The 23,995-nt window shown below is 42.1% G+C and overlaps 1 protein-coding gene across 9 annotated transcripts in view; it reads right to left on the reverse strand.

Annotated features, from left to right (window-relative positions):
- The window catches only part of LOC121187013 (protein Aster-B-like), a 73,901-nt gene that overhangs the window by 7,331 nt on the left and 42,575 nt on the right, over positions 1-23,995 (reverse strand). For 5 of the 9 annotated variants that reach the window (XM_041046009.1, XM_041046007.1, XM_041046008.1 and 2 more), the window contains 6 exons: positions 13,594-13,804; positions 7,296-7,316; positions 6,625-6,648; positions 1,183-1,267; positions 316-419; positions 89-184 (listed from right to left, as the gene is read on the reverse strand). In XM_041046009.1, the coding sequence (XP_040901943.1) occupies positions 89-184; positions 316-419; positions 1,183-1,267; positions 6,625-6,648; positions 7,296-7,316; positions 13,594-13,804 (541 nt within the window). Of the gene's footprint in view, positions 1-88; positions 185-315; positions 420-1,182; positions 1,268-2,633; positions 4,767-6,624; positions 6,649-7,295; positions 7,317-13,593; positions 13,805-20,527; positions 20,570-23,995 lie in introns of those variants that run through there. The other 4 variants (XM_041046011.1, XM_041046010.1, XM_041046012.1 and 1 more) reach the window with 3 other exon arrangements.

Consider the following 23,995-nt stretch of genomic DNA (forward strand, 5'->3'; position numbering starts at 1 on the left):
TGCTCAGTCTTACGTATGCCTACTTTACTTACTACTCCAAGTTTCTACTAATGTGAATGGCTGCATTTAGTGATTCTGTTTCCTTTACCTTCTCAGTGTCTGTGCAGACCTGGATGGCATTGGGAATGAGGCGGGCGGTCTTCTCTTTTGTCATTGAGCAGATGTCCTTTAGCCGCACCGTAAGCTACACACAAGCATAAAACAAATGCACACAATTGTCTATATGCACATAAATTATAGTTCCAAGTATGACCCAATACTGCCAATATGAAAAACAAGAGAAAGCACAGAGGAACAGGACGTTAATAAGCATACCAGTGTTTCCCAGCGGAAGATGTTGCTATAGAAACAAATCCAGTTCTCAGAGAGGTAGAGTCGTCCCTGCAGGAGGATGTCCCGTTGAAGAGCACAGGAGTAGTCTGAAACATAAAGAAGTCATAAAATATGAGGAAAAAAAAACACTCCACCACACACACAAAGCATGGTGGAAATTTACCAATTACATCAACGAGAAACTAGTAAACTAGTATCAGTAACATACGCAACTGGTAAATAATTTGCTAAAAGTATGTCCATCACCATTACCTCTGTCAGGTAAATAAACATGCTCACTTCACTGTCACACCGAAACCTCACAGCAGTGCATTTCAGCACTACTACTGTGTATATACATCTTGCTTATAGACTGTGAACTCACCATTACCAAAGCATAAAGTCAAAGTCACACCCTGGGCTCAGTCTTACCCTCAAGTTTTATTTTTAAGGCATTTCAGACAAAGACAGCATTCATCGGAGAGATGGGAAAATCACGCCACAAAAAATTCAACTGAAGTTGGGACATTGTGTGTTCAGAGCAGAGTGCAGTATGTAGCTTAGACTGCTTGAAAAGCTTGTTATCTGGTTATACACTGATCAGGCACAAAACAGTATAAAAACAGTTACAGGTTTTAATGATCAGTGTAAGTAAATAAGCAGAGGAGTGTGTCCGGAGACTGTGTGTATTTTTTACATTGCCAGTGACATATTTCCAATGGTGTTACTACGTTCAGCACTTGGAATGTCCAATATTTGTCTGTGCCCCCTCTCTGGTGTGCGAGGATTAATGATTTTCTAATTACTAACAAGTAAGCTGCACCCTGCCAGTGTTCTGATGGCCCCAGTGTGTCTGTGGAGTCCACTCACCCACAATGAGTCTCTCTGTGTCAGGGAGCTGCTTGAAGAGTTTCCTAAAGTCCTCATTGCGCTGCTTGTATGTCGGGCTCAGCACCTGCAGTGACAGGCAGAGTAAAAAACATCAACACATACACAATCACACACACACATGCTTCCAAATCCCACACACTTCATGCTCTCTGACTCGTTCATTCACAAGTGTTTTGGTCACGCAGCCCGGGTTATTTGTTTCAAAGAGCATGTGAGATAACCTTGTTAAAATCACCCACAGGTTTGATGAAGGTGTCTGGTTTAGTCTAATCATACCACGACTTTCATTCTGTGGGGAATTTTGACAAGCACTGGAAATGGAAAAATAGTGAATGGCAAAGCAGAGGTATGTGGCTTGAGTTATCTGTAGTCATTAATGATACTTAAAAGCAGAGCGATTTAAAGCGTGATTCCAAACGTCAGCCCAATGCAGATCATTCAGTACACATGCTTCTGTGACTTTGAGCATTTGTAATAGGAGTCACACTCTCAGATTTGCATTACAGAGCAGCATGTTTCTGACAATGAGGCTTTTGTTTAGTGACAGAGGACAGGACATCTGATGAAATCTCAAGTAAACCGTACACAGCAGTTTGATTAACCTGGTCAAACAAATTCTTTGATGATCACATTTTCTCTTTTGCTAGGCTTCAGCAGACTTCATTATTTGCAGAGTGAGCCTGAGATGTGTAAAATCTGGAGAAGTGAGGGCTCTCACTGTCTGTGCCAGATGCTTTCCTTCCACAGAACAGCTTTCAGGAAACAATAGCTGCCAATAGAGTAACAAGAGGTATACCGAGGCAAAAGGAAAAATGTTTTCCCTTGGATCGGGGCTGGTGGGAAACGAACACCTTGTTTACATTAAAAATCCGTACAAGTGCTCCATCTGTAAAACAAGTAGTCAAAAGTTGAAATTCTGTTTGGGCATCTATTGCTGCTTCTACTCGTCCTTTTGAGAAAAGTGTGGTGATGAGAAAAACTGCTCTGAAAATCATGTGAGTGACAACTCTGAAAGCCCTTGCTATGACCCGGAATGGGAACTAGCTGCACTGACCGCACACAACCATCGCAATGCTTTTTTTTTTTTTTTTTCAAAACCATCATCCATGCCCAGAAAGAGCCAAACACACCTACACTGTTTACACATCAAGTCACTCACACAGTAATGTGATGATCGCTCCAAACAACAGGCCTCTATGAGCTCTGGGAGAATTCAAATAGCTATGACTCATAACCAAACCAGTTGTTTTCTTTAGTGGCGGAGAATTACCACCGAACTATGCTTACAGCAGCGTACAGTAAAGACAAAGCTCTCTACAAAGCCTTTTCGCTGTTCCGCACCACAGTGTTTTCTAACTTCCCCACATGGTTTTGTTCACTCTCCTCCTTTTGTCTCTTTGTTTTGAGCTTACAGCTGGAGGACAACTTACAGCAGGGATGTCCTCAGTGTCCCACTCGGGGTCCTGAAGGTCCGAGGCAGCCCAGCCCCACTCCCAACCCCACTCCCCTCTAGCTGGACCCCTCAGAAACCACCCTGCCAACGCCTCATCCAGCTCCAACACGGCCTCCCAGTCTGACATCGTACAGTCCTCATCCAACTCCATATTCATTGCGCCAGATCCTTTTTGGCGCCTGGGTGGAAGCAAATTTTCCAAAACCTGGCCCAGTGGACTCCTCTGAAGTTGGTGGACTTGTCAGTTACAGTAGGTTTGGAAAATAAGAGTAGACAGAGCTGGTGAGTCCAGTGGTTTGGACGCTGCAGTATCCGCCCCCTGTTTTGGGTGCTGCTCCCTTTCAGCTTTGAGCTGTGGACACGGCACACTCCAGCCACATGATCCTTGTCTCGCTCTGTCGTTCTCTGCCTCTCTCTCTCTCTCTCTGTCTTCCTTTCACACACACAGGGAGAGGAGTTACGGCCGTTGCCCTCTAGTAACCCCGGCCAACAAGTCCTTTATTATCATGCCAGTAGCTTTTTCCTTTTTTTCTGCTTACTCCTCCTAGTAAGTGTGAGCTGAGTCTGTGTGTGTGTGGTGCTGTCCAGGTCTGAGTGCCTTGTAATTACCCTGTTTACGAGCTGCAAAGAATGAAGCAAGTTTACTTTGTGGAAAGGAGGACTAATACAAACAAAGACGTAGCGAAGAAGAAAGGAAACAAGGCAGAATAAAAAGAGAGAAATGAATGTTTTGAGTCCGTTGAAGTATTTGTTGAGTTTGTGTTGTCTTACTGTCTGACCGAGTGATTGAGTTACAGAGAACAGATGTGAGCATAACCTCCAGTTACCTTTGCCTGCAAAACACCATCAGTCTTGACAGGGTCTGCACTGGGTCAAAGGCCAGTGCTCACATCTCAGGATGAAGAAGCTGGACAGACTCACTGTAAATATTCCTCTGCTTGTCTGTGTCATTTGATCATTTTTCTAATGCATTAAAAAGCTTCTGGAATCTAACATGTTGATTTAAGGGTATTGAAAGCATGATGGCGTCTTTCTCCCTGTCTTAGTATTGAGGTCATTCATGTGCTCCTGATACTCGATCACCTCTGTTACTCTTCTTAGCAGGCAAGAAAGATGCAGAGCTTGCAGCTCCTTTTTTTAGCAGTGCTTAACAGACAATTGTTGTTCATGACCTCCCACTATTCTTAACTAAAAATATTTCAAGAGCCAAGAAGGTGGGCATGAGCGGGGGAGGTCCCAACAGCAATAAAAAAAAAAACCTCAAAAAACAAAAAACAAAACAAACAAAAGAAAAAACACTAGTGTAACTACAGCTTGCATTTCATTGACTCCTGCTGGGTGAAGCAAACATGTAGCCCACAATTTGTACGCTGGAAATCAGAGGCAGGAAAAAGCAGATGAGTCTTGGAAAATAATCTTCAGTAGCAGTCCTCTTGGAAAACAGTAGCGATCATTCACGCACGGCTCTAAAGGCTTTCACCCACACTGAGAAAGGCCTTTACATCATGAGGATGAAATTCCAGTGGAATGAGGGTTCATCTGCTAAAAATTGCCACCAGAACAAATCATTCCTCGAAATTACTTGTGCTGTCTACGTTCAGATTAATCCTTTATTTCCTGCTCATTCAATTCATGTTCTGTTATAAATGGAGCGAAGAAAGAGGCCATTATGACTGATGCAGCGCCCAGTGCTCAGGTGACAGTATAAGAATGGTGATGAGGTGGATACACTCAGTTTATGGATTTGGTTAACTATTAACTTGCTGGACAAACAGTAGGGGATGGCAGAGACTGGTACTATAAACTAGGGTGGGGTTTTAGTGTGTTAAACAGGGTGAGGGCTGGAGGTGTGTGTCCATCTTGTGAACAATAATCCCATCCTTTTACTATGGCTGTTTTTAATTTGATGGGAAGTCAAGATATGTGGGCCATCCATTAATATACGTAGATCTAAAGAAACACAATTCTTTCACTGTTTTAAGTCCTAATCTCACTTATCCATGCACTGATTGTTAGTGTTTTCCTCCAGTGCTGCTATCTTCCCGGGGTTTGTGGGTTAGTTGCCATGGAAGCACTGCGACAAAAATTGTATACACAAACAAAGTGAATAAACACACGCGTTCAGAGGGCCGCTGAGGAAAAATGGCCTCTGTGCAGATCTCCAATAGGCTCAGAACTCACATTAGGACGGCTGCATTTTTAATCACTGTGGCTTCAGTGCCATGGGAGGTCATCATCGCCATGTAGAGGTGCACACATACAGACCACCAAGCACACAATCTCCTACATGCAGGTGTGTCATAGGTGTGAACTACATGCACAGTGAAAGCCAACTGAAGTCAAAGTATCGACTGAAACTATTTCACTTATTGATAGTGCTGTTGTGTTTATTGTATGAGTAAGGATGAGTGTGCAAGATATCAGGAACCTGGCACTAGTACTGAGATAAACATTTTATAACCCCCTCCCACACAGTTTTCCTTTAAGACTGAGTAGAAGTAAATTCAAAAAGTGCATTCACCATCATGAGTCTATTGTGATGGTAAAGTCACTTATTCAAACTGCCAACTCCACACAGTAGCACACTTGATTTCAGAAAGCTGCAGTGGAAGCAGGTGGAATACTCTGAAGCAGTCAGCAGATTTTTAAAAAACCTGTTTTAATGGATGAAGCTGATGGTACTCTATATTTTTGTTTGTCAAAAAATACCATGAAAAGACCAAAATCAATAACATGTTAGGCCATTTCCCAGTATTGTACGATTTCCCGAACAGCTAAACACGTTACTCACACTGATGTAAGTACATTTGTTGGGGACTATTTTCAGTTGAGGATTAATACACATGCTATGCTACAGTAGTGAATATTTCCGGCAGGAGTGTGGGACTGAGTCAGAATTAACTGCAGTGTGTGTGTGTGTTCATGGAAATGAGGGAGCATAACACCCAGTGTAACTGTGTGGCTCACTGATGTTTATATGTGTTAGCAGGATCAATTCATGGTCTTTTACTGAGACTAACTGTTGGCAAAAAATAGAACATCATCAGCTTTATTCTTTGAGAAAATCAGATTTTGGGACTCAGTAGTGTGAAATATAAGTTAACAATATATTTGACGACAAGGGCCGATGGTCCTGAGTTCTTGTACACTTGACGTATACTGTGCTGGCAGCCAGCTGTATGTTATCTAAACATGACATTAACATCTGTTAGACACTGACAGTGTTATGTATGGTGCTCCTTTCTAGACAGTGAGTCAGTAGAGAAAATGTGAGTGGTTTATTACAGAGGAGTGAAATATTAGAGAAGTATTTAAGAAGCTGTCTGGACTTATTGAACCAAGCCTCTTTTTAACTTTGTAGCATATTTCCATTTTCATAATCTGCATGGCGGTCCCTGCTATTTTCTTCTGACTGTCATACCCAAACCCTAAAGCCTAAGTCCCCCAGTGTCCATTTTGGTTGGGACGTGGGAAGCAGACTTGGACTGGAGCGAAGCATGCTGAGACCTAAAGCACCATGCTCCATTCCCCTGTTGTTCAAAGGCATTCAAGGCTCGTCCAGAGGCCCTTGTGATGGTTTGTTGATTTGTTTAGTACAGTGAGAAACTCAGTGTGCTTGTTACCACCTGTTGCGTACCAAATTTAGAAGTTTGTGTGGTGACAGGCATTTGACCGCAACTAAAACACAGTCTCTCCATTAACATAAGTTCTTGTGATGGAGAGAATTGAGAGAATATGAGAGAATTAGACAGGAATCATTCTGTAATTCAAACTAAACGTCAAAATCACTTCCTCCAAAGTGTGGTTTTGCTATTTGGTGGTAACAACACTGAGTGTAGTCGATGGAATGAGAAACAGGCAGGCAGGAGGGATGTTATCATCCCACTGCTCCGAGAACTGAGAGACAGGAGAGCAAGAGAGAGACAGAAAGATATTCAGGGTTGCACAAGAATACAAGTCATGCTTACTCTTAGGATGTGTTGTCTTTCATGCTAGGGAGAAAAGGGAAGAATGTACACACAGGGAATAATAAAAAAAAAAGAAAGAAAAACATAAAATAGGAAAAAAAGTCTAATAAACACACTTATGGAGAAACTAGGGTTTGACACTTTACGGGCTTAGTTAACACAACAAGCACTTTTCCAGTGTAATTGTTGGTTAAAAAAATTATTGTTCAGTGAGTGACTCCATCTGAGAATTACGGTGGAGTCAGAAACAGTGATAGTGCTCCATCATGTGGTGCACAACAAAACTGCAACTCTCTGGCAATGCCAAGTCTGCAGTGTGTACCATGAAGATTTAAATTTGGTCAGTTTAGGAAGTATCTTACCTAGTGTTTAAAAATCCTACTGTAGTCTTTCATTCTCTTGATTCCCTGCATCAGAAAGGTCCACCTGTTGCTCTTTTAAGCCCATGCTAATCCCTGCCTGGAGGACCAGTAACCCACATTAGTGATTTGGTGCTCCAGTAAACAGGGTCGAGGACAACGACCTTTCATCGTGTAACCAGCGCTCATCGCTAAAACAACTCCGGGGAACTTCCAGGAGTCACCCACATGATGTGAACGCACACAAACACACATACACAACCACAAAACCGCAAATGTCAATAATGTAAATAAAGACAAGGTATGACTTACGTTGTACCAGCTTTGGCTCTTCTGTGGAGAGAGAAAGAGAAAGAGAAAGAGAGAGAGAGAGAGAGAGAGAGAGAGAGTGAGAGAGAGAGGATAAATTAAACTTTGTGAAGCTAGTAAACACTGCAGAAGGCTTGTGGGCTCATACAGACTTACTGAGGGTGTGAAACATGATCAACCTGATCATAACAAGTACCAGCAGGCGTGAAGGTCAAACTGTACCTCACAATCCTTCCTGCCAGAAATCACAGGAAGTTATCAACACTATTTAAATGCCAGAGACGTGTGTCTGAGGGTGAAATTCTCTTTCAGTTCACTCACGTTGGCACTAAAACAAATCCGATATTTACACAAAGTCCTTTAAATTAGACATTTAATGATTAATAAAAAAATAGGACTCTGCTGAAAAAATTGGTTGCTGTATTGGTGGAACTGAAAGTTATTTCACTTCAAACCTGCCATTTACAGTATCAGCACATTACATGTACTGTTAAAATTATGCTTTTATTTATTTAACGTACATAAACAACATGTCCATCTCTCTGTCTGAAGAAATCATTCAGTCGCCTATTATTAATCTGAAAGTTGTGCCATCAAACAAGTGATGTGAAATTATTCCAAGAATTTTATAGAAATGAGAGTTTTTAAAAATATACATCATCTGATTTAAGAAATTTCTTAATGAGTTGATAAAAAGTGAAATCATTTCAACTTCTTAGCAATTTTTGCTGTGCAGATATGTGCAGATAATATTTAATGCGTCACTTTAAATGAATTATAATGGGTGTTTATATTCATGAAATATTTCAGTGGTGACTTCCTGTCATTGATCATTTTATATTCTCTTCACACACAGCCAACTGATTCTGTTACAGTCTTACAACAGCAGAGGGCAGCAGAGATATAGCTATATCATTGCTATGACATTACAACGTTTTCCAGCCACATAAACAGACTTTCTGCTCTAACTGTCTAAGAGCAAAGGTCCCACAGGGGAAACATGCAGGTGATCATTCAGAGGGTGGAAGAAGGAGGAAGGTGTTCAGAGGGAGAAGAGGGGGAATAGAGGGATAAAAATGTGATATCCAGTGTCTGATTACAACAGTGTCACAGTAAATAAAAGCACCAGATTTTAAGTTAATGCAAAAATAAATAAATAAAACCAAAATAAATAAATAAAATAAATAATACAAAAATTGACTGGCAACAAAATCATATTTTTCCTATTTTAGAGACCTTTTTATGATGAATTATAGATGGACTATTCCTTGCAAGACCACTGTTATACTGGATTTTTGCTCAGCTGATTGTAGTGACTCTATGCACATCTAGTCTGTGACTCTAGCCTGAGTCAAACTGTGACTCAGATTTTAAATCTAAGTCAGCTTCAATGGCCTCATAATCTGCATCACAGTTCATTGTTCATTGTAAATTTCTCCTTTCAAAAACCTGAAATACGTTTAATTATTTTTTTATGTGTACTTGGTGTCATCTTGGTTTTCCCTGTGCCTGACAGGGTTTGGTGGTTATCTAAAGTGTGCGTTGTTAGCGAGCAGTGAGCTGCAGTAGCAGGCCTGAGGCCTGGCTGTGACGATAGCAGGGCTAATGTGGGCTAATCTGATTTGAAGGTGACAGAGACATGAGAGAGGAATTACTCTGAGGCCACTGTCTGGATAAGGTGTGTGTGTATGTGTGTGTGCCATTGTGTTTGACTTTATGTGACTGCATGTGGAGAGAGACTATTGTGATTGTTTAGATGAGAGAGAGTGACAGAGAGAGAAAATGAGAGAGATAGAGAGACACTACCCAAAAGTTAAAAACCGTTTTGCGTGGGACTCCTCTGTGATTGATAGAGTGGTTAGGGTCTGTTTGTATAACTCTATAACTATATTATAACTATATTATTATAGCTTCAAAAAGAATTATAAGGACCAAATTTTGAGTAACATCTTTGTTTTGAACATCTGCCATTAAATCCCAAATAGCAGTCATGGTGTCTAACAGACTGTCTCCTTATTACAAAGTTAATCAACAGAACAGCTGGAAACCACCCACAGAAAGTAAACTGTGCAAGTGATGGTTTTAAACCCCACTGACCTACCCCTGTCACTGCAAACAAATACAAGGGTGGCGTCCGTTTTCAGATTAGAAAAAGAAATCTGCTCTGGATGCTGGATTACAACCGGCTTTAAATAATAAGAATCTTAAACAATTAAGACATTTCAAAATAAACAGTTTTACACAATTTACAATCACTGTCCTTTCACATTAATTTAGGGGGTGGAAAGCATTGGAAAGGACACAAGGGACGGAAACTATCAAAGGGGATCCTACAGTCGCACAGCTACAGAGGAAGTGGAGAGCCAGGGAGGGATTTAATGGGGGCCAGCGGGGATTGTCAATGGGTCAAATGAAAACAAGAAGAAATGCTTACTTTAATCAGGTTTAGTCTGTCATACTGAAAGAAAATTAAAGAGAAAACAAAACGTTAACCAAAGCAGTGAGCAACATGAACACAAAGAAATAGAAAATGAGAGAGAAGAAGCTGAGGGACCAAGGATATTAATATTTTCTGAGACCTGACACTGGAAATGTTAACTGTGCTACTGAATCTGACTCTCCATCTAACTCGTATGCTACATGAGAATCCTGACAGATTATGGTTGTATCATTGCCTGTGTTTTCATCATATGGCCGTTTCTGCTTGCAGAGAGGCACAGTGCCCCTGTTTTTGCTGAATGCACTCTTTTATTTGGATTGCATTAGGGCTAGGGTGATCAAGCTCACGTTGCTGGGACGACCTCACGCCATCTGAGGTCATGTGACCACAGAGGCTCTCAGGGGTGGGTGAGGGGGCGTTCAACAGGGGTGGATGGGAGTTTAGCGGTGTGGAGGCCGGGGGGGGGGGGGGGGGGGGGGGGGGGGGGGTGACTGTGGCGCAGAAATGATGAGTGTTGTAATCAATTGGGATATGTGTGTGTATGTGCGTGAAGATTGTGCTACTGGATAGCCGCAAATGGAGCATCATGAGGCTGCTCCTCACACCCAAACTCCCATTTACACTCTCCATGTATTTCACTGTCTGTCCTACTTCTGTCTGTGTCTGTAAAAGTTTGACACAAATGAGACCCTATATATGGACTCCCTATATGCTCAGCAATAAATTTAAAATTGACAAAAAAGAAAAAAGTGGGATGAAGTCTGACAAGTAGCAAATTAGATAGATGAGTATGAGCGATGCACTAAAACGTGACACCAGTCTGCAGTACATTTTCAAAATGGGGAGGGGGACTCTGGGATTGTGGTGCGAGAAAAAAAAAAGAGCAGGAGGGATTCTCTCATGTGGCAACAGAGAGGCAGCTCAAATAATGATGTAGAGCTTTGGACCGGGATCCTGGCAGGGTTTTTTACAAGCTTATCCCTCTGCAGCCAGGCAGTCACACAGCACGACAGATACAAAGCTCTCATTACCAAAATTTAACAACAGGATAAGTTTGTAAAGAGACACAGGACACAGGCCAAAGTAGGAGAAAGGAAGTGGAAAAAAGAAAGGAAATTTGACAATTACTTGCACTGTTGTTTATTTAGGAATCTGAATCAGAAACTTTCATTTTCATTCCTAAAATCTTTGACAAAATATGTAATCTGTAGGGTCTGCTTCTCCATTACATGTGAATGCATTAGTTTTTTTCACTGTTTCTTTTATTTCTCTACATTTGAACAGCGAGAAACAGTAATGTAATCAGGAATTACTACATTGCATATCACCAGACAGGAAAGGAAAGGACAGCAGAGGTACAGGAAAGGAAGTGAGTGAGGTTTTGGTTTGGTGGGCTTGTCAGTTGCAAGAAATGTCCATCTGCTATGATTGCGGGTGCAGATGGGGCTTGTAACGGTTGCAGTGTGCACAGGAACAAGCTGGGTTCAGGGTGAAGCATTGCAAACAAGGTTTCGACATTTCCACAGAGCAGCTCACAAGACAAGAGGTGGGGTGTGGTGGGGGGCGGGGGGGGGGGGGGGGGGGGGGGCTGGGCACAGGAATATTTGAAGAACAGAAAAAAGAGTAATGCTTACTTTGGAAAGTCGCTTGTGAGACTAGCATGCAATCAGGAGAAGAACAAAGAAAAATCAGATAGAAAAAATGAAACGAAAAACAAATCAACTGCAAGAAGAAACAGCTGAAAGTACCAACAGAAGAACTGAACAGTCATTATCAGAGGGCACACATTATCACATGGCATGTAGCAGCAGCAGCAAAGAGAGAAGGCGTGCACACTGTGTTGTGGAGACAAAAAGAAATGATTCAAACAAAGAGTCGAAAACAACAAGTGCGTTAAAACAGGAGAGACAGATGAAGACAGAATGAGAAGGTAAAAGATGGAGGGAGTGTTATGACTTATTTCTAACATTTTGGGAGCTCAAATGAGTGCTGAGCGTACAAAACATTAGAGCCACATGCTCCTTCTGCAAAATAACCAACTTCAAATTCAGTTGTGAAGGGAGATGATGCAGATGGAACTACTTAAATAAGTTTTCTGCCATTTTTATGGTCTCTTCATTAAGGCCCTGGGATATCCGCAGATGCAAGGCTGATCTTTCAGTTGTTTTCCTACACTTTTACATCAAGAGTTAAGACCAAAAGCTGTTTGTGGCATCCCTCACACCTTCATAATATATATGTATATATATAGGAACAAGCAACAATCAATACTGTTTCTATTCAGTAACCAGAAAACAACACAGTAAAACCTCAGTTCACTTAAACTGGAATCACGTTAAGAAGGGGTCTATCAATGACAAGCAGGAAAAGTTACAGCAAGTAAAACATGTTTCAATGTTCTTATGAGAACCTGAGAATTGTTTGGAAGACCGACTTGAAAACATGTTAACTTATCCTTTAAGCTACAACCCCGCACCATTCTCATCACATTTTTTTGGCTGAATTAATTTCCATAAACAAACTTAGAACCAGAAGAAAAAATGCCAATGATACAATGTTGGAAATATCCTCCCTGGATTAACAGTTAACCACTGGCTCATGATCTGTCTCTGCACAGTGTCTAGAGAAAATCTTGTTCATAATGTGCACGAATATCACTCGTTTTGACCTCTAATTCCAGCAAATCTCAACAGCAAGTGAAAAAGTATGTTGTTGTCAGTGTGATACATTATCTCTGCTTGATTCCAACATGTGGGACAAACAGCAGCTCTGTGAAAGGGTAAAGGAGGCTTTTACTAGTTAATTACAGGTCTGAAGTTAATGTTGAACGGCAGCATCTCAATACTCATCAGCACTTTCGATCATTCATTTGCAGTTTTAGCAAGGGAAATAAAAGAGTTTAAAGACTGGGGAGTAAATGAGATGTAAAAAAATGAAAGGCTGGAATGGAGAGGAGGGTGCAAACTCTCTTGAAGGGGGGGAGTGATAGTTACAGCTCACTAGTTACATATCAGTATGTACACGTCAATAACCAATCATACCACATACGTCACTACACAGGGAGGAAAAAAAAATCCATAAAGCTCGGATGACTCTGATCTACTTATGCAGTCACAGTTAATGAATGGCTGCATTCAAGAGTTTATGCATCGTCTCAGCTATCAGAGTCAGGAAGACTTCACCCTGACAATGTATAATGTAATATGGCGGGCTGATGCCACAGTATGAGAGGAACAAAATTCCCCAAAAATGTCACAGAAAAAGACTCAGCTGCCAACCTCATTTCACTTTTCTCTTACTGATTTCTTTGAACATGTCAAATTCGTACTTGAAATAAACATTTATGTGACGTATAAGCCCGTATGAGCCCTCATTCTGATGCCTTCTTACACTATTTGCATCTAAGTGGAGGTGACAATTATAATCAGTTGAAATGTCTGTTTCGTTTTCAGTCAGAAATAACTCACAGTATCAAACAAGTGTTTTAAGTCTTGTCCTAATCAGTCTATCCTTCGTCCATGTTGACACCTAGTGTCTCACAGTGAGGCCTCTCAGGACAGCCATTCTGTGAAAATGTTAGAGCAGCTTTGTACACCACAAAATGCTTTGAGGATGTTCTCTACCGGGAAGCTCTCTTCACAGCGCCAACTCTTTTCAGTTGAGAGGACACACTGTTAAGCGTTCTTGACAGAGCTGAGAACTCTATGAGGTTTTTGAGCTCAAAATACTGAGAGGTGGATACTAAATATGTTTTAAACTCCGGAAAAACTACACCACTCTTCAAACTGTGAGGCTAACCTTAATTTCAATCAAACAGGTACACAGGTAACAGGTAAGAAGGAGCATCTCCTGGTCACTCACCTTTGAGTTCTTTCCCCCGCTTCGTGCTGACTGCAGGGAGTATGTTCTCTGGACAACCTGCTCAGGCGTGGAGGGGGACTTGTCAGAGGAGTGGTCTGAACCCTTCTCCACCATGTTCTCACCCTCCTGGGTCTGCGGCGTGGGAGAGCGCGAGCGTTTACGTAGGACTGGTGAGCAGGCAGGTGTGCTCTTGTTTGAGTTACTGGCAGTGCTAAAAGAAAAAAAAAGAGGGAGAAAGAGGGATAAGAAAAATATCATTCTGATGTTACTTCATCTTATCTAATACATAATCTAATATAAAAATGCAGGACAAAGAGCGTCATAGAAATCATACAAACAGTCCCTGGATACGTCAGTGTAAGCACCATGCGAGGTAGTGCCATTAGTTTACAGATCAGTATGGACAGCAGCACAGCACGCACGCAGTTTCCTCAGACTTACATCACTTCAGGCTTAATGGGCTTGAGGCACCATGTGCTAACCTGGCTAATAAGAGCTAAGCTAATATGGGAAACCAACAACAACAGCAGCAGCAGCAGTGAGAGAAAACAAATGTAGAAAGACACCTTTACACACATGACCTGAGGATTTTCTCACTAATGCCGTACTCTAAAAGCAACAGGGAAACTGATATGTTTGTTTTTGAGTGCAACGTCAGTTTGATTAAGAAATGCACTGAGAACACTGGAACAAGAACCAACTTAAATTGTCTCGATCCTGACATTTATTGAGCTGCTTCTTTCAAAGACCTTACAATAATGAGAGACCTTTTTTTTTCCCCTGAAATACTAAAACTGTTTCCAGGCCGGCAGCAAAGCCATGGAGTCACTCTGGAAGACATAACAAGGATTAAATGATCAGAGATACAGTGCCTGGTGGAAAGCGTGATTCTGGCTTTTAAATTAGGCCTATAGCATGTGATTCTGTCTCTGATCTCAAATTAAGGTGCATGTTGAGTTTTATATGGGGATTTGCTTTAATACCTCCTCTGACAGCTCTCCAACCAAGTGGAAGGACTGTTGTCTTAAGACAGGTCGTCCCTGTTCTTTCATGGTACACTAAGTTACTATCAGGTAGCCTTTCTGATCCAGCACTAGACAATCTCTTTTCTTACACACACACACACACATACACACACACACACACACACTCACACACACACAGACATCAGAGGCTCAGCAAGAAGCCTTCTCCTCAAAATGACAGACGCTAACAAAAGGCTCTGTAAGTGATCTGCATGGCAGCGCGCCTGCCAGGCTTGGTTACTTGACATGGCGTTATGCAAGCCATTGCGTCACTGCCAGCCAATGGCGGCTGTTACTGGCCATGAATTACTGATCTACTGTTACATTCCGGGCCTCATTGCTGCTCAGAGCACTGAATCATAGAGAGCAGCATTGACGGCTTCTGTCCGACTGTCAGGGTCTGCTGTACCAGCAGCTGTTTGATTTTAAAAGGCAAAGGCAACACAGAGCCTTCGCAGCTGTTTAATGCAGGGGGATAGATAATGCCTAGTCTGGTATATTATGGCGCTTCTGACATCAATTTATATGATTACCAAATGGTTTTCTGTTCAGGGGATGGTCATTTTGACTGTACTGTACATCGTGTACTCTGCACTGACAACTGATTAGTCCCCACTGACCTGATTAAGAATAAATTTGCAGGAAATCTCTCTTTAAAAGCCATTTATTATTTGAGGTTGGCAGTGGCAGGTGAATGCCAGACTACTCAGTAGTGCAAAACAATCTCTGGGCTTCTATTTGGCCTTTATTACTGTATCTTAGGCACAGTTTTCATGTATTTTATATTTGTTTCTCAATTTTCAAGTGGTGTGTGTCATCCATGAGGGCATAACTATGTAAACACCCATGCACACTAAGATGGGAAGCAGAGTGCACTGATATTCAGCGTGCATGATAATCTCTGTCTGAGCCAGGAGACTGTCTCTGTTTCACGCAAACATACAGTACAAATGCAAGTTGGCAGACAAATGAACCAGGCAAGGGTTTCACCCCATGAAATTGTTTAGCAGAGGTGATGAGCCACGCAGATCCTGTAGCATCTTGTCTCGTGAATAATTATGTCTGTGGATGAACTCCTAAACAACATCCACATTAATCATTAAATATTTGGCTTTTGTTGTGTGAGATAATACCTGTGCCTTTTCCTCGAATGTTAATGTTTTATTTCATAAGCATATTCATTTTTTATGACGTAAGCGGAGGTGGTCTGTATTTCAGACGCGGTGGCCTTGCCTCCAATATATAGAACATGGTGGGAAACCCGGTGGACCAACGGCTGTTTCCATGGCAAGAAATTAGGCACAGACATGAAGCAAAGTTTGAGAACTGAAAAAACTAAGAATAAATATCTTTTGCCACTCAGTGATACACTTAATGTACATTTTCTCACCTTTGGATAAACCACAAGCATCAACGTTAATTATATGAATATTGTTTTTTGTTTGTTGCACTGCAACTTTGGAGACTTTGAATTTCACTGCATCGTCTGGCAGCAGGCCTTTGTAGGGGATGTGTCAGCATTATTGTGAAGAACTACTGGACTTTGGCTTCAGTTGTCCATCTGACCTGATCAGGTTAAAATCAACTGTTTTTGCTGCTTTCACACCAATTGCTGTATGCACACAGTGTATGGCTATAATACGAGTGACTGCCTTTCAACAGTGGTCACTATGCAGCAGGACACGAGAGACTGAACTATGGCCACATCATCTACATGTCAGGCTGGTGGAAGCCCTCCAGTTCTGTTTGCCCAATACTGCTGAACTATTACCTTACACTGGGTCACAGTTCTCCTCGGTCAGAGCAGCACATTAATAAAATGTCTCCTTCCAGTATAATTTCATCATCATACGCTGTGGGCAGCTTATTAAACATACATTTGCTTGTGGCCTTTCTGAATGTTTTGTCCTCAGCTCAGGTCATCAGCTTACTCTTGGGAGCAGCTTTTGGGGCTGTTCTCATCCATCTAAAATGAAAAAGCCCTAAAAAAAACAAACATAAACACTAAACACTCATTTACAGTACATTTTCCACAGATTTCCCATAAGATAACGGGTGCTCATGTGTGCAGACACGTCTAAAAGGTACACATATTTATTTCTTTTTAATTCCTGAATTAAAGTTAGTTACATAAGTAATTGTGGTAGCATACCAGTTTGTTCCCTATAAACTATATGCCATAATACCTAATGGAAAGTCAGTAAGGGATTGTGACCCTGAGGCCATAGGGACTTCTATTGCTCGATCTGTCTTTACTGTGTCCTTCTGTTTGTACTCTTATCAGACAACAGAAGGTGTTAGCATCAATAAGGACAGCAGCAAAGGGAGAACATGGTATTTCAAATTATTAGAAAAAAGGAACAATAATTATAAACAAATAAACGTGAGACTCTTTTTTCAGTACCTTAGTGCAAAATAGACTGTCAATCACTATGTTATAATAATAATCATCTTGCCATAACGCCATCATATACTTAGAAGACACACTGCACACACTGTGCTCCCCTTTCCCATCCACCACTACTGCATGTTCTCATGCAAACAATGTACTGTCCAAGCACACAAACATAAACATATTACTCGCATAGGAGGGGAAGTAATAAACATATTACTTCCCCTCCTATGCAGACAAAGAGAACTTCTTCATTTAATGTGAATGAGGGTTTTTTCCCATGGCACATCTTTACTTGATTACTGATGTCAGTTTTTCAACAAATGCCGCAGACACACACCTTCACACCCACTCACACACTGTAGGTCAGGGTGAAAAGGTGCAAGACTGGGTGGGGTTTAGGTCTGGTGTGAGGTTAAATCCGGGTCCCCTGAGAACACTAATTACACAACTACAAAGCTAAAATCTTTTGACTGTACTAGTTTAGCCAGTGGCTTAGCCTCTTAGGCAAAAAGGGGCTGCCACTGGACACAAATATTGAACACATAAAAAATAATGGCTACATTGTGTTAAGTAAAGTTCTTTAAAGGTTGCCTGAAGAGCAATACCTTTAATAATTAAGAGCTATGGTAGGGCAAGCCCTAACTAAAAAAGATGTAAGAGAGAAAAAAAAAACATTTACTAAAACATTCACTAGAAGATAATCGCTCATATTTTTCCCTCCATGTAAAAACTGACAGGATGTCTCTGCTATAGGAACCTCCACTTGTTGTTTTTAGCAGAATAGGAATTCACGGACAGCTTCGCCTTTCCAGGTACACGGCATTAAACAATGAGAACACGGATCCGTCATCAGCATATGAATGACTGAGCCTGATCAATCCATTCACACAACAGTTTGCTCTTTGAACCAGCATGGTGGTGTGGATGGAGTGAACACGCAGCTGACGCTAGCCTGCAGAGAAAGTAGACAAAAGCATCTTTCACAGACGCTTTGTTGATAAATGCTTCATGAAATAAAACACTGAGAGTCTGACATAATGCAACAGTACCTGTCGGTGCATTATCTCTGCACTATAATGCTTGGAGAGTTAAATGAAAAAGCACAATGAGTTCTTCAGCTGTACAATAACAGACACAGCTGCTGCTCCATGTGCAATACATGTCTGTGACTACATACATTTGATACACTAGTCATTTTGTAACCATGACAAAAAACATACCTTGGGCTATAATGATGATAAAAAAACACTATGATAAAAAAACTATTTATTTGTTTTAAATAAAAAAAGGTTTATTGGAAATATAGGAAATATAGCAGTCAAACAGAGTCAGTGAAGGAGAGCGTGTGCTTCGTGTTTTTTTTAGCATCGCTCACACGAGCTGTCGAGTTATAGAGCTGCACTGATTAAGTGATCTGAAGACTGCGGTCTGCGTTTACTTTGAACGATTTACTGTAGAGAGACAGCTGACAAACAATTTAACAATTAAAAAGTCATATCACTTAGAGCACCGCCCACACGACTACGAAGCTCAAACAAAGCTCAGCTTAGACTGAATATCGCTATAGCAACAGTGAACAGAGAGAGTGGTTTAAATATTCAGTGTGTGTGACTAAATATACTTCACCAGCTCTGCTGTTAGAGATGCTGTCTGAGCGGGAAATACAGCAGGGAGACAATGTGGCAGACAATGCATCATGGTCCACGAGGGCCTGGATTTTGCACATTCGAGGACTGATTTCTGAACTTGATATGTATATATATTCATAATTATAATTTATGGATATTTTATGATATCTTTAGGTACTAATGTATGCATTGTGTAGTTGTGTGCAATATTTCTTTTGATGTGGGCACGCAAGTGAATTAAGGCCTCATTCATTCATGTTATAATAAATATAGAAATACATTTTTAAAGAAAACTTGATATTGCACAGAATACTAACTAATGCTTTATGTGCTTTGTGTTATAGAACAGTAACTTCTAACAGTCTGAAAATTACATGAGTACAAACTTGTAGGTTTTTGCTACCCAGGGCTGAAATTAAGCCCAGAAAAATAACAAATGTTATGGGTCCACGATGGGGTTACAGACAGTAAATCACAGCTTTATTGATCCACAGTTACTGTATATGGCACTGCTAACATCTTACTTGCTTATTAAAACATAAAATCTCACATTTTGTACAGCACCACATGTTCATTTGCATACTGTGCGAGAGGGATTGGTCCCAGAGGCTCGAGCACAGAACTCATCTGCATTACAGAGCTTTGCATAGACAGACGACTGACTGACTTCAAGGTGCTGATCAAACAGGATCCCCACATGTCAGAGTCATTCAAAATAGGTCAAGTTCTTACATATAGAGTGCAAAGAAAAAAAAAAAAGGACAAACAAGCATGCCGCTTGCACCACTTTGTTACAGTCTTTTCTTTAAATAAGCTCTAAAGCTCTAAATCCAACCGGCTCAAGCTGTCCAAATGCTCAGCTTCACAATAGAACAGCGTTCCGGGCCTTTCTGAGGGCCCCACTTGTTTTCACAGTTTTGCTGACCCTGGAAAATACCCATCTGGCAGTGGCCCTTCAGCTCCGCCTGGTTTGAAAAGGCCATGAGGAACACCACGCTCACCAGCAACCACTGCGCATGCACACCCAGGAATGCGCATACAGTACACAGAGGCAGACATAAACATGGATAAACGTGCGTGGACACGGAGCACATACGCCCACACATGGCAGGAATACATTACAGCTCCCTCTATTTTTACTGAAATGATAAACTTAGCAACCTCACACACGTAATCTAGAAAATACTACAAACTGAAAACACCTCCACATTTAAATACACCCAGGAGCTGTATGCATTATATAAACCCAACCTACCCCACCCATCCACTCTCTCTGCACACGCACACTGACACTAACAAACACACAGACACACACACCAGTACCGCCATACCCCTGCTGAAAGACACAGTCCCTCAACACCTCGCCGTAGCAGCCCTCAAGGCAGCGACAGCCCTCATTGGCCACCGTAACACACTCAAACACCACCATGTCTTCGTAGGCAGCTCCCAGTAATGAGCTGTTCATCCAGCGGATCATCCCACGGACTGTGCACTGCACTTTCCTTTCTCTCTCAGTCTAAAAGACGAAAAGGTAGCTGGCCAGATAAAAGGAGAGAGGGAGAGAGAGAGAGAGAGAGAGAGAGAGAGAGAGAGAGAGAGAGAGAAAAGATAGAAGAGGCAGGCAGGGAGATTTTCTTTAGAAGGCTTAGGGCCACTGATCTTCCCAGCTCTGATCTCCTAATAACCAGCTTACAACGCCCTTAACACCACCTGCCAAAGAAGAGGCAGTAGTGGTCTGCGCTGAAGCTGTCCCCCACCCCTCTTCTTTGGACTCTCCTTCCAAATAGTACATGATGATCTTGCCAAGCAGGGAAACTGATCATTCTGCAGGCTCCATGTAATTCTGCCTGAATGCAGGCAGGTAGGCAGTTGTTCCCAGCACTAACCTGGTTGTAGCCATGTAGAGAGTCGCTCCGCCACGATCAGCCCTTTTCAGACGGCTTCATTCACGCAGCAGGAGCCGTGGATGAGGCATAGGAGTAAGGAGAGGAGGAGGAGGAGGAGGTGGAGGGGGGAAGAGAAGAGAAGAGAGAGGGATGAGAGATAAAGGGGAGGAGGGTGGACGAGTTCCGGAGCATGCCAGGAGAACGGGGGGTAAAGGAGGAGGAAGCGGACGCGGCAGAGGGAGATGAAAAGAACGTATTTTCCCGACAGACGGAGAAAAGCCACAGAGCTGAAGATCAGGCTCTGTTTTTTTTTTCCTTTTTCTATCATTCACTCTTTTCCCCGTTGTTTAATCGAGGCTGATAAGCTCCCATTCTCTCTTAGCAACCTGCACTTTCCCATTCCCCTTTTCTCTTCCTCCGCTCCCCCAGCCGTTGGATCATCTGCGTGATCACAGCATCCGCTAGTATCCAAGCAAGGCTCTTCTCTCGCGATTTCTGCTCCTCGTTTACAGAATTTCACGGCTGCAGACTGACAATAGATGGAAAGAGATTGAGGGAGAATGTGCAAGCAGACAGAGAGAGAGAGAGAGAGAGAGAGAGAGAGAGAGAGAGAGAGAGAGAGAGAGAGAGAGAGAGAGAGGGTGAGAGAGAGAGGGTGAGAGACGGAGACAGAGCAAATGACAGAGAGGAAAGAGATGGCTTTCACTTTGCATTCCACCTCTACTTGGTGCTGGTGCACTGAGCCTGCTGCTTCCTCAATTATTCATGTGTTTCATGAATGGAGGGGCTGACATCACCGGGATGCAGGTCACTTTACATTCGAAGCTCACTCGGAATCACAAGAAGTGAGCCTGGGCTTTGTGGTTTCACACAGACACAGACACAGACAGACACAGACACAGACAGACACAGATAGGCAGACAGACAGACAGACAGACAGACAGAGACACACACACACACACAATATTCTGCCAATATCCTATGCTTTTCAACTGTGGTCCAATAAATAAAGAAAATATGAAATATTATCCACTGTGAATGTTTACAGTCTATTTTAAACTGTGTACTATCCAGACCCTTAACATCCTTTAACATCACTAAGTGTAACTTTGGTCATTAATCATTGCTGCTGCAGTGTAAAGTGCTTACTTCAGTTGATGTTCACCAATATTTATAATTAAATATGCTCCTAAATACATATGGGAATGGTGATTTAAACTTCAGATGAACCTACTTTCCCCTTTGGCGGTTACATGAAGTTTATGATAGTTACTTCACACTTGTTGTGGTCTTGCGTTTGAACATAACTTAACATTAAACACAGAACAGAAAAGTGCAGAATTATCCAAACCTGGTATTTCATTCTACAGCAGCTCTGGTAATAAAGAACAGTAGTAGTAAAGTTTGATAGGCCTTTTTTTATGGAGACATTTTGACATGCCACAGCAGGAAAGGCTAAGGTATAAGTAGTAAAATTAATGATCGCTAAATTCCATTTAACTGCCTGAGTTTCTGGGTCCTGGTATTGTGCATCCTGGCCTGCTGTCATGCTGGACAGGTTTCCATCCAAATGGAGCACAAGTATTAACCAAATTTCCAGAAAACTTGCCAAAGAAAATGCAAATGAAATTGTGCTTCCATCCATTGCCATGTGTAATGTGTGTATTTGAAGGTCTGGAAACGGGTGTCCATTATTGGGTTACAAGTGTTTTTGTGGATTACACACTTACTGCAGCATTTACAGCCTGTATTAACTAACATGCTTCAATGTGAAACCTACTAAGACATTTCTTTAAAAGATGACCGCTTGAATACAAGGTAATTTTTTCAAATCACACTCAGTTCTCACAGCCTGTTTTACTATAAAAATAAGACATACAGCACTGCCAATGCTTGTTCTTTTCTGAGTGATACCCTATTAACACTAGACAAACATGGTCTGGTCTTATGAACATGCCAGGAAAGGTAATTTTAAGGTAATCCATTCACACATACATAAAGATTACCACAGTCAGTAATCACCTCTGTGTCTCTATTATGAAGCAAACGGAGCCTTGAGCTGTGCTGCTGGAAAGACTTGACCCCGGGGCTGCAGCAGTGCTGGCTGCCTGTGTGGGAGCGCTGAGCGGAGCCATGCCGCGGAACAAAGAGAGCTGGACCACTGAGCCGGACCACTGTGTGCCCAGATAAGCCTGCCCAGCCTCACACCAACAACTGACCTACTTAGGGGACCTCTGTTCTCATTGTTGTTGCACCCAGGGGACACGCAGATGGTCAAATTGACCACACACTCACTAACATGGTATGTAATGAACCATACAATCCATACAAACCATGGGTCTATAACTGCTGATTCATTCATCTTAACCTCTGATGACTGACAGATCACTAATGGTTTCAATTTCATTTTTTTCCACTATTAATTCTTTTGCAGATTCCAGCCGAACACACCCTAAATGTTAAAGACTACAACAAGTTTGTCCATCTTTTTCAGAGAAAGGTGTGCTGTTTACCCAGTTGTCATGGCAACACCAATGCGGCAAAGCCTGGCTGGGTCGGAAATATCTGTCAGCCCGACTGGGTCCCGGCCGTGCAGTTACCATGGCAGCCCGTCAAACCATTCATGTGCACCGCCACTTGAAGTGTTGACAACTAGAGGGAGAAAGGGAGAGCTGGAGGAGGGTGTGTGTTTGTGTGTGTGTAAGGGGGGGAGCAGAGTGGGGTGGGGGTGAGGTGTGGGGGTGGGCGGGGTGATGCTGCTGCATAAAGCATTAACACACACGATTAGTTATCTACAAAGCACTAGAGTGCACTTTGCTGTGAACATGTTTGGAGTGACAGAGCGATCAGTGGGGCCCCGTCGGGTGATATCTCCATTTTACTCACAGCCAGAAGATAGTTGGAAAGATCAGGACGCAACACTTTCCTTGTTATATGAGATGTTGTATGAGAGTAGAGTTGAAAAACAAGTAAATATAAGGTGAAACCACTGTGCTGTATGCCGTTACCTTTCCTAAAAACTATTTAAATCCAGCCCCAAGAGCATAACTTCAGTATTTAGTCCCAGGCTTAATTAAAATGCTTAATTATCCTCACTGTGTGGCAACCGAATAGTGACAGGCCTGTTACAATTTTTGGGTTCTCATTTAAGCTATGACCTACTGTACCTCTGGGTACGAGAACCTGTTTTAAAAGCAGCTATAATTAAACACTGATTTAAATTCAAGAGCGCAACTCGGCCCGGTGAGGTAATTTAAGGACTCAGTGGAGATGTCAGAGACTGGCAGGAGGGGACAGGAAACTGGCAACCGGATTAAGCCCCTATGGGACACTTTGTCCCAGTGGGACGAATCACAGCCACGGCCATCTGCAGGGGATATACAGGCGGAAGGAAGCAGGCTGGGTGACACAGAGCGGTGGGCAGAGAGAGGGTTGAGGCAGAAAGAGAGTGTGCATATGTGGTCTTAG

The sequence above is a fragment of the Toxotes jaculatrix genome, chromosome 9 (genome assembly GCF_017976425.1).
Source record: "Toxotes jaculatrix isolate fToxJac2 chromosome 9, fToxJac2.pri, whole genome shotgun sequence".
Lineage (NCBI taxonomy): Eukaryota > Metazoa > Chordata > Actinopteri > Toxotidae > Toxotes > Toxotes jaculatrix.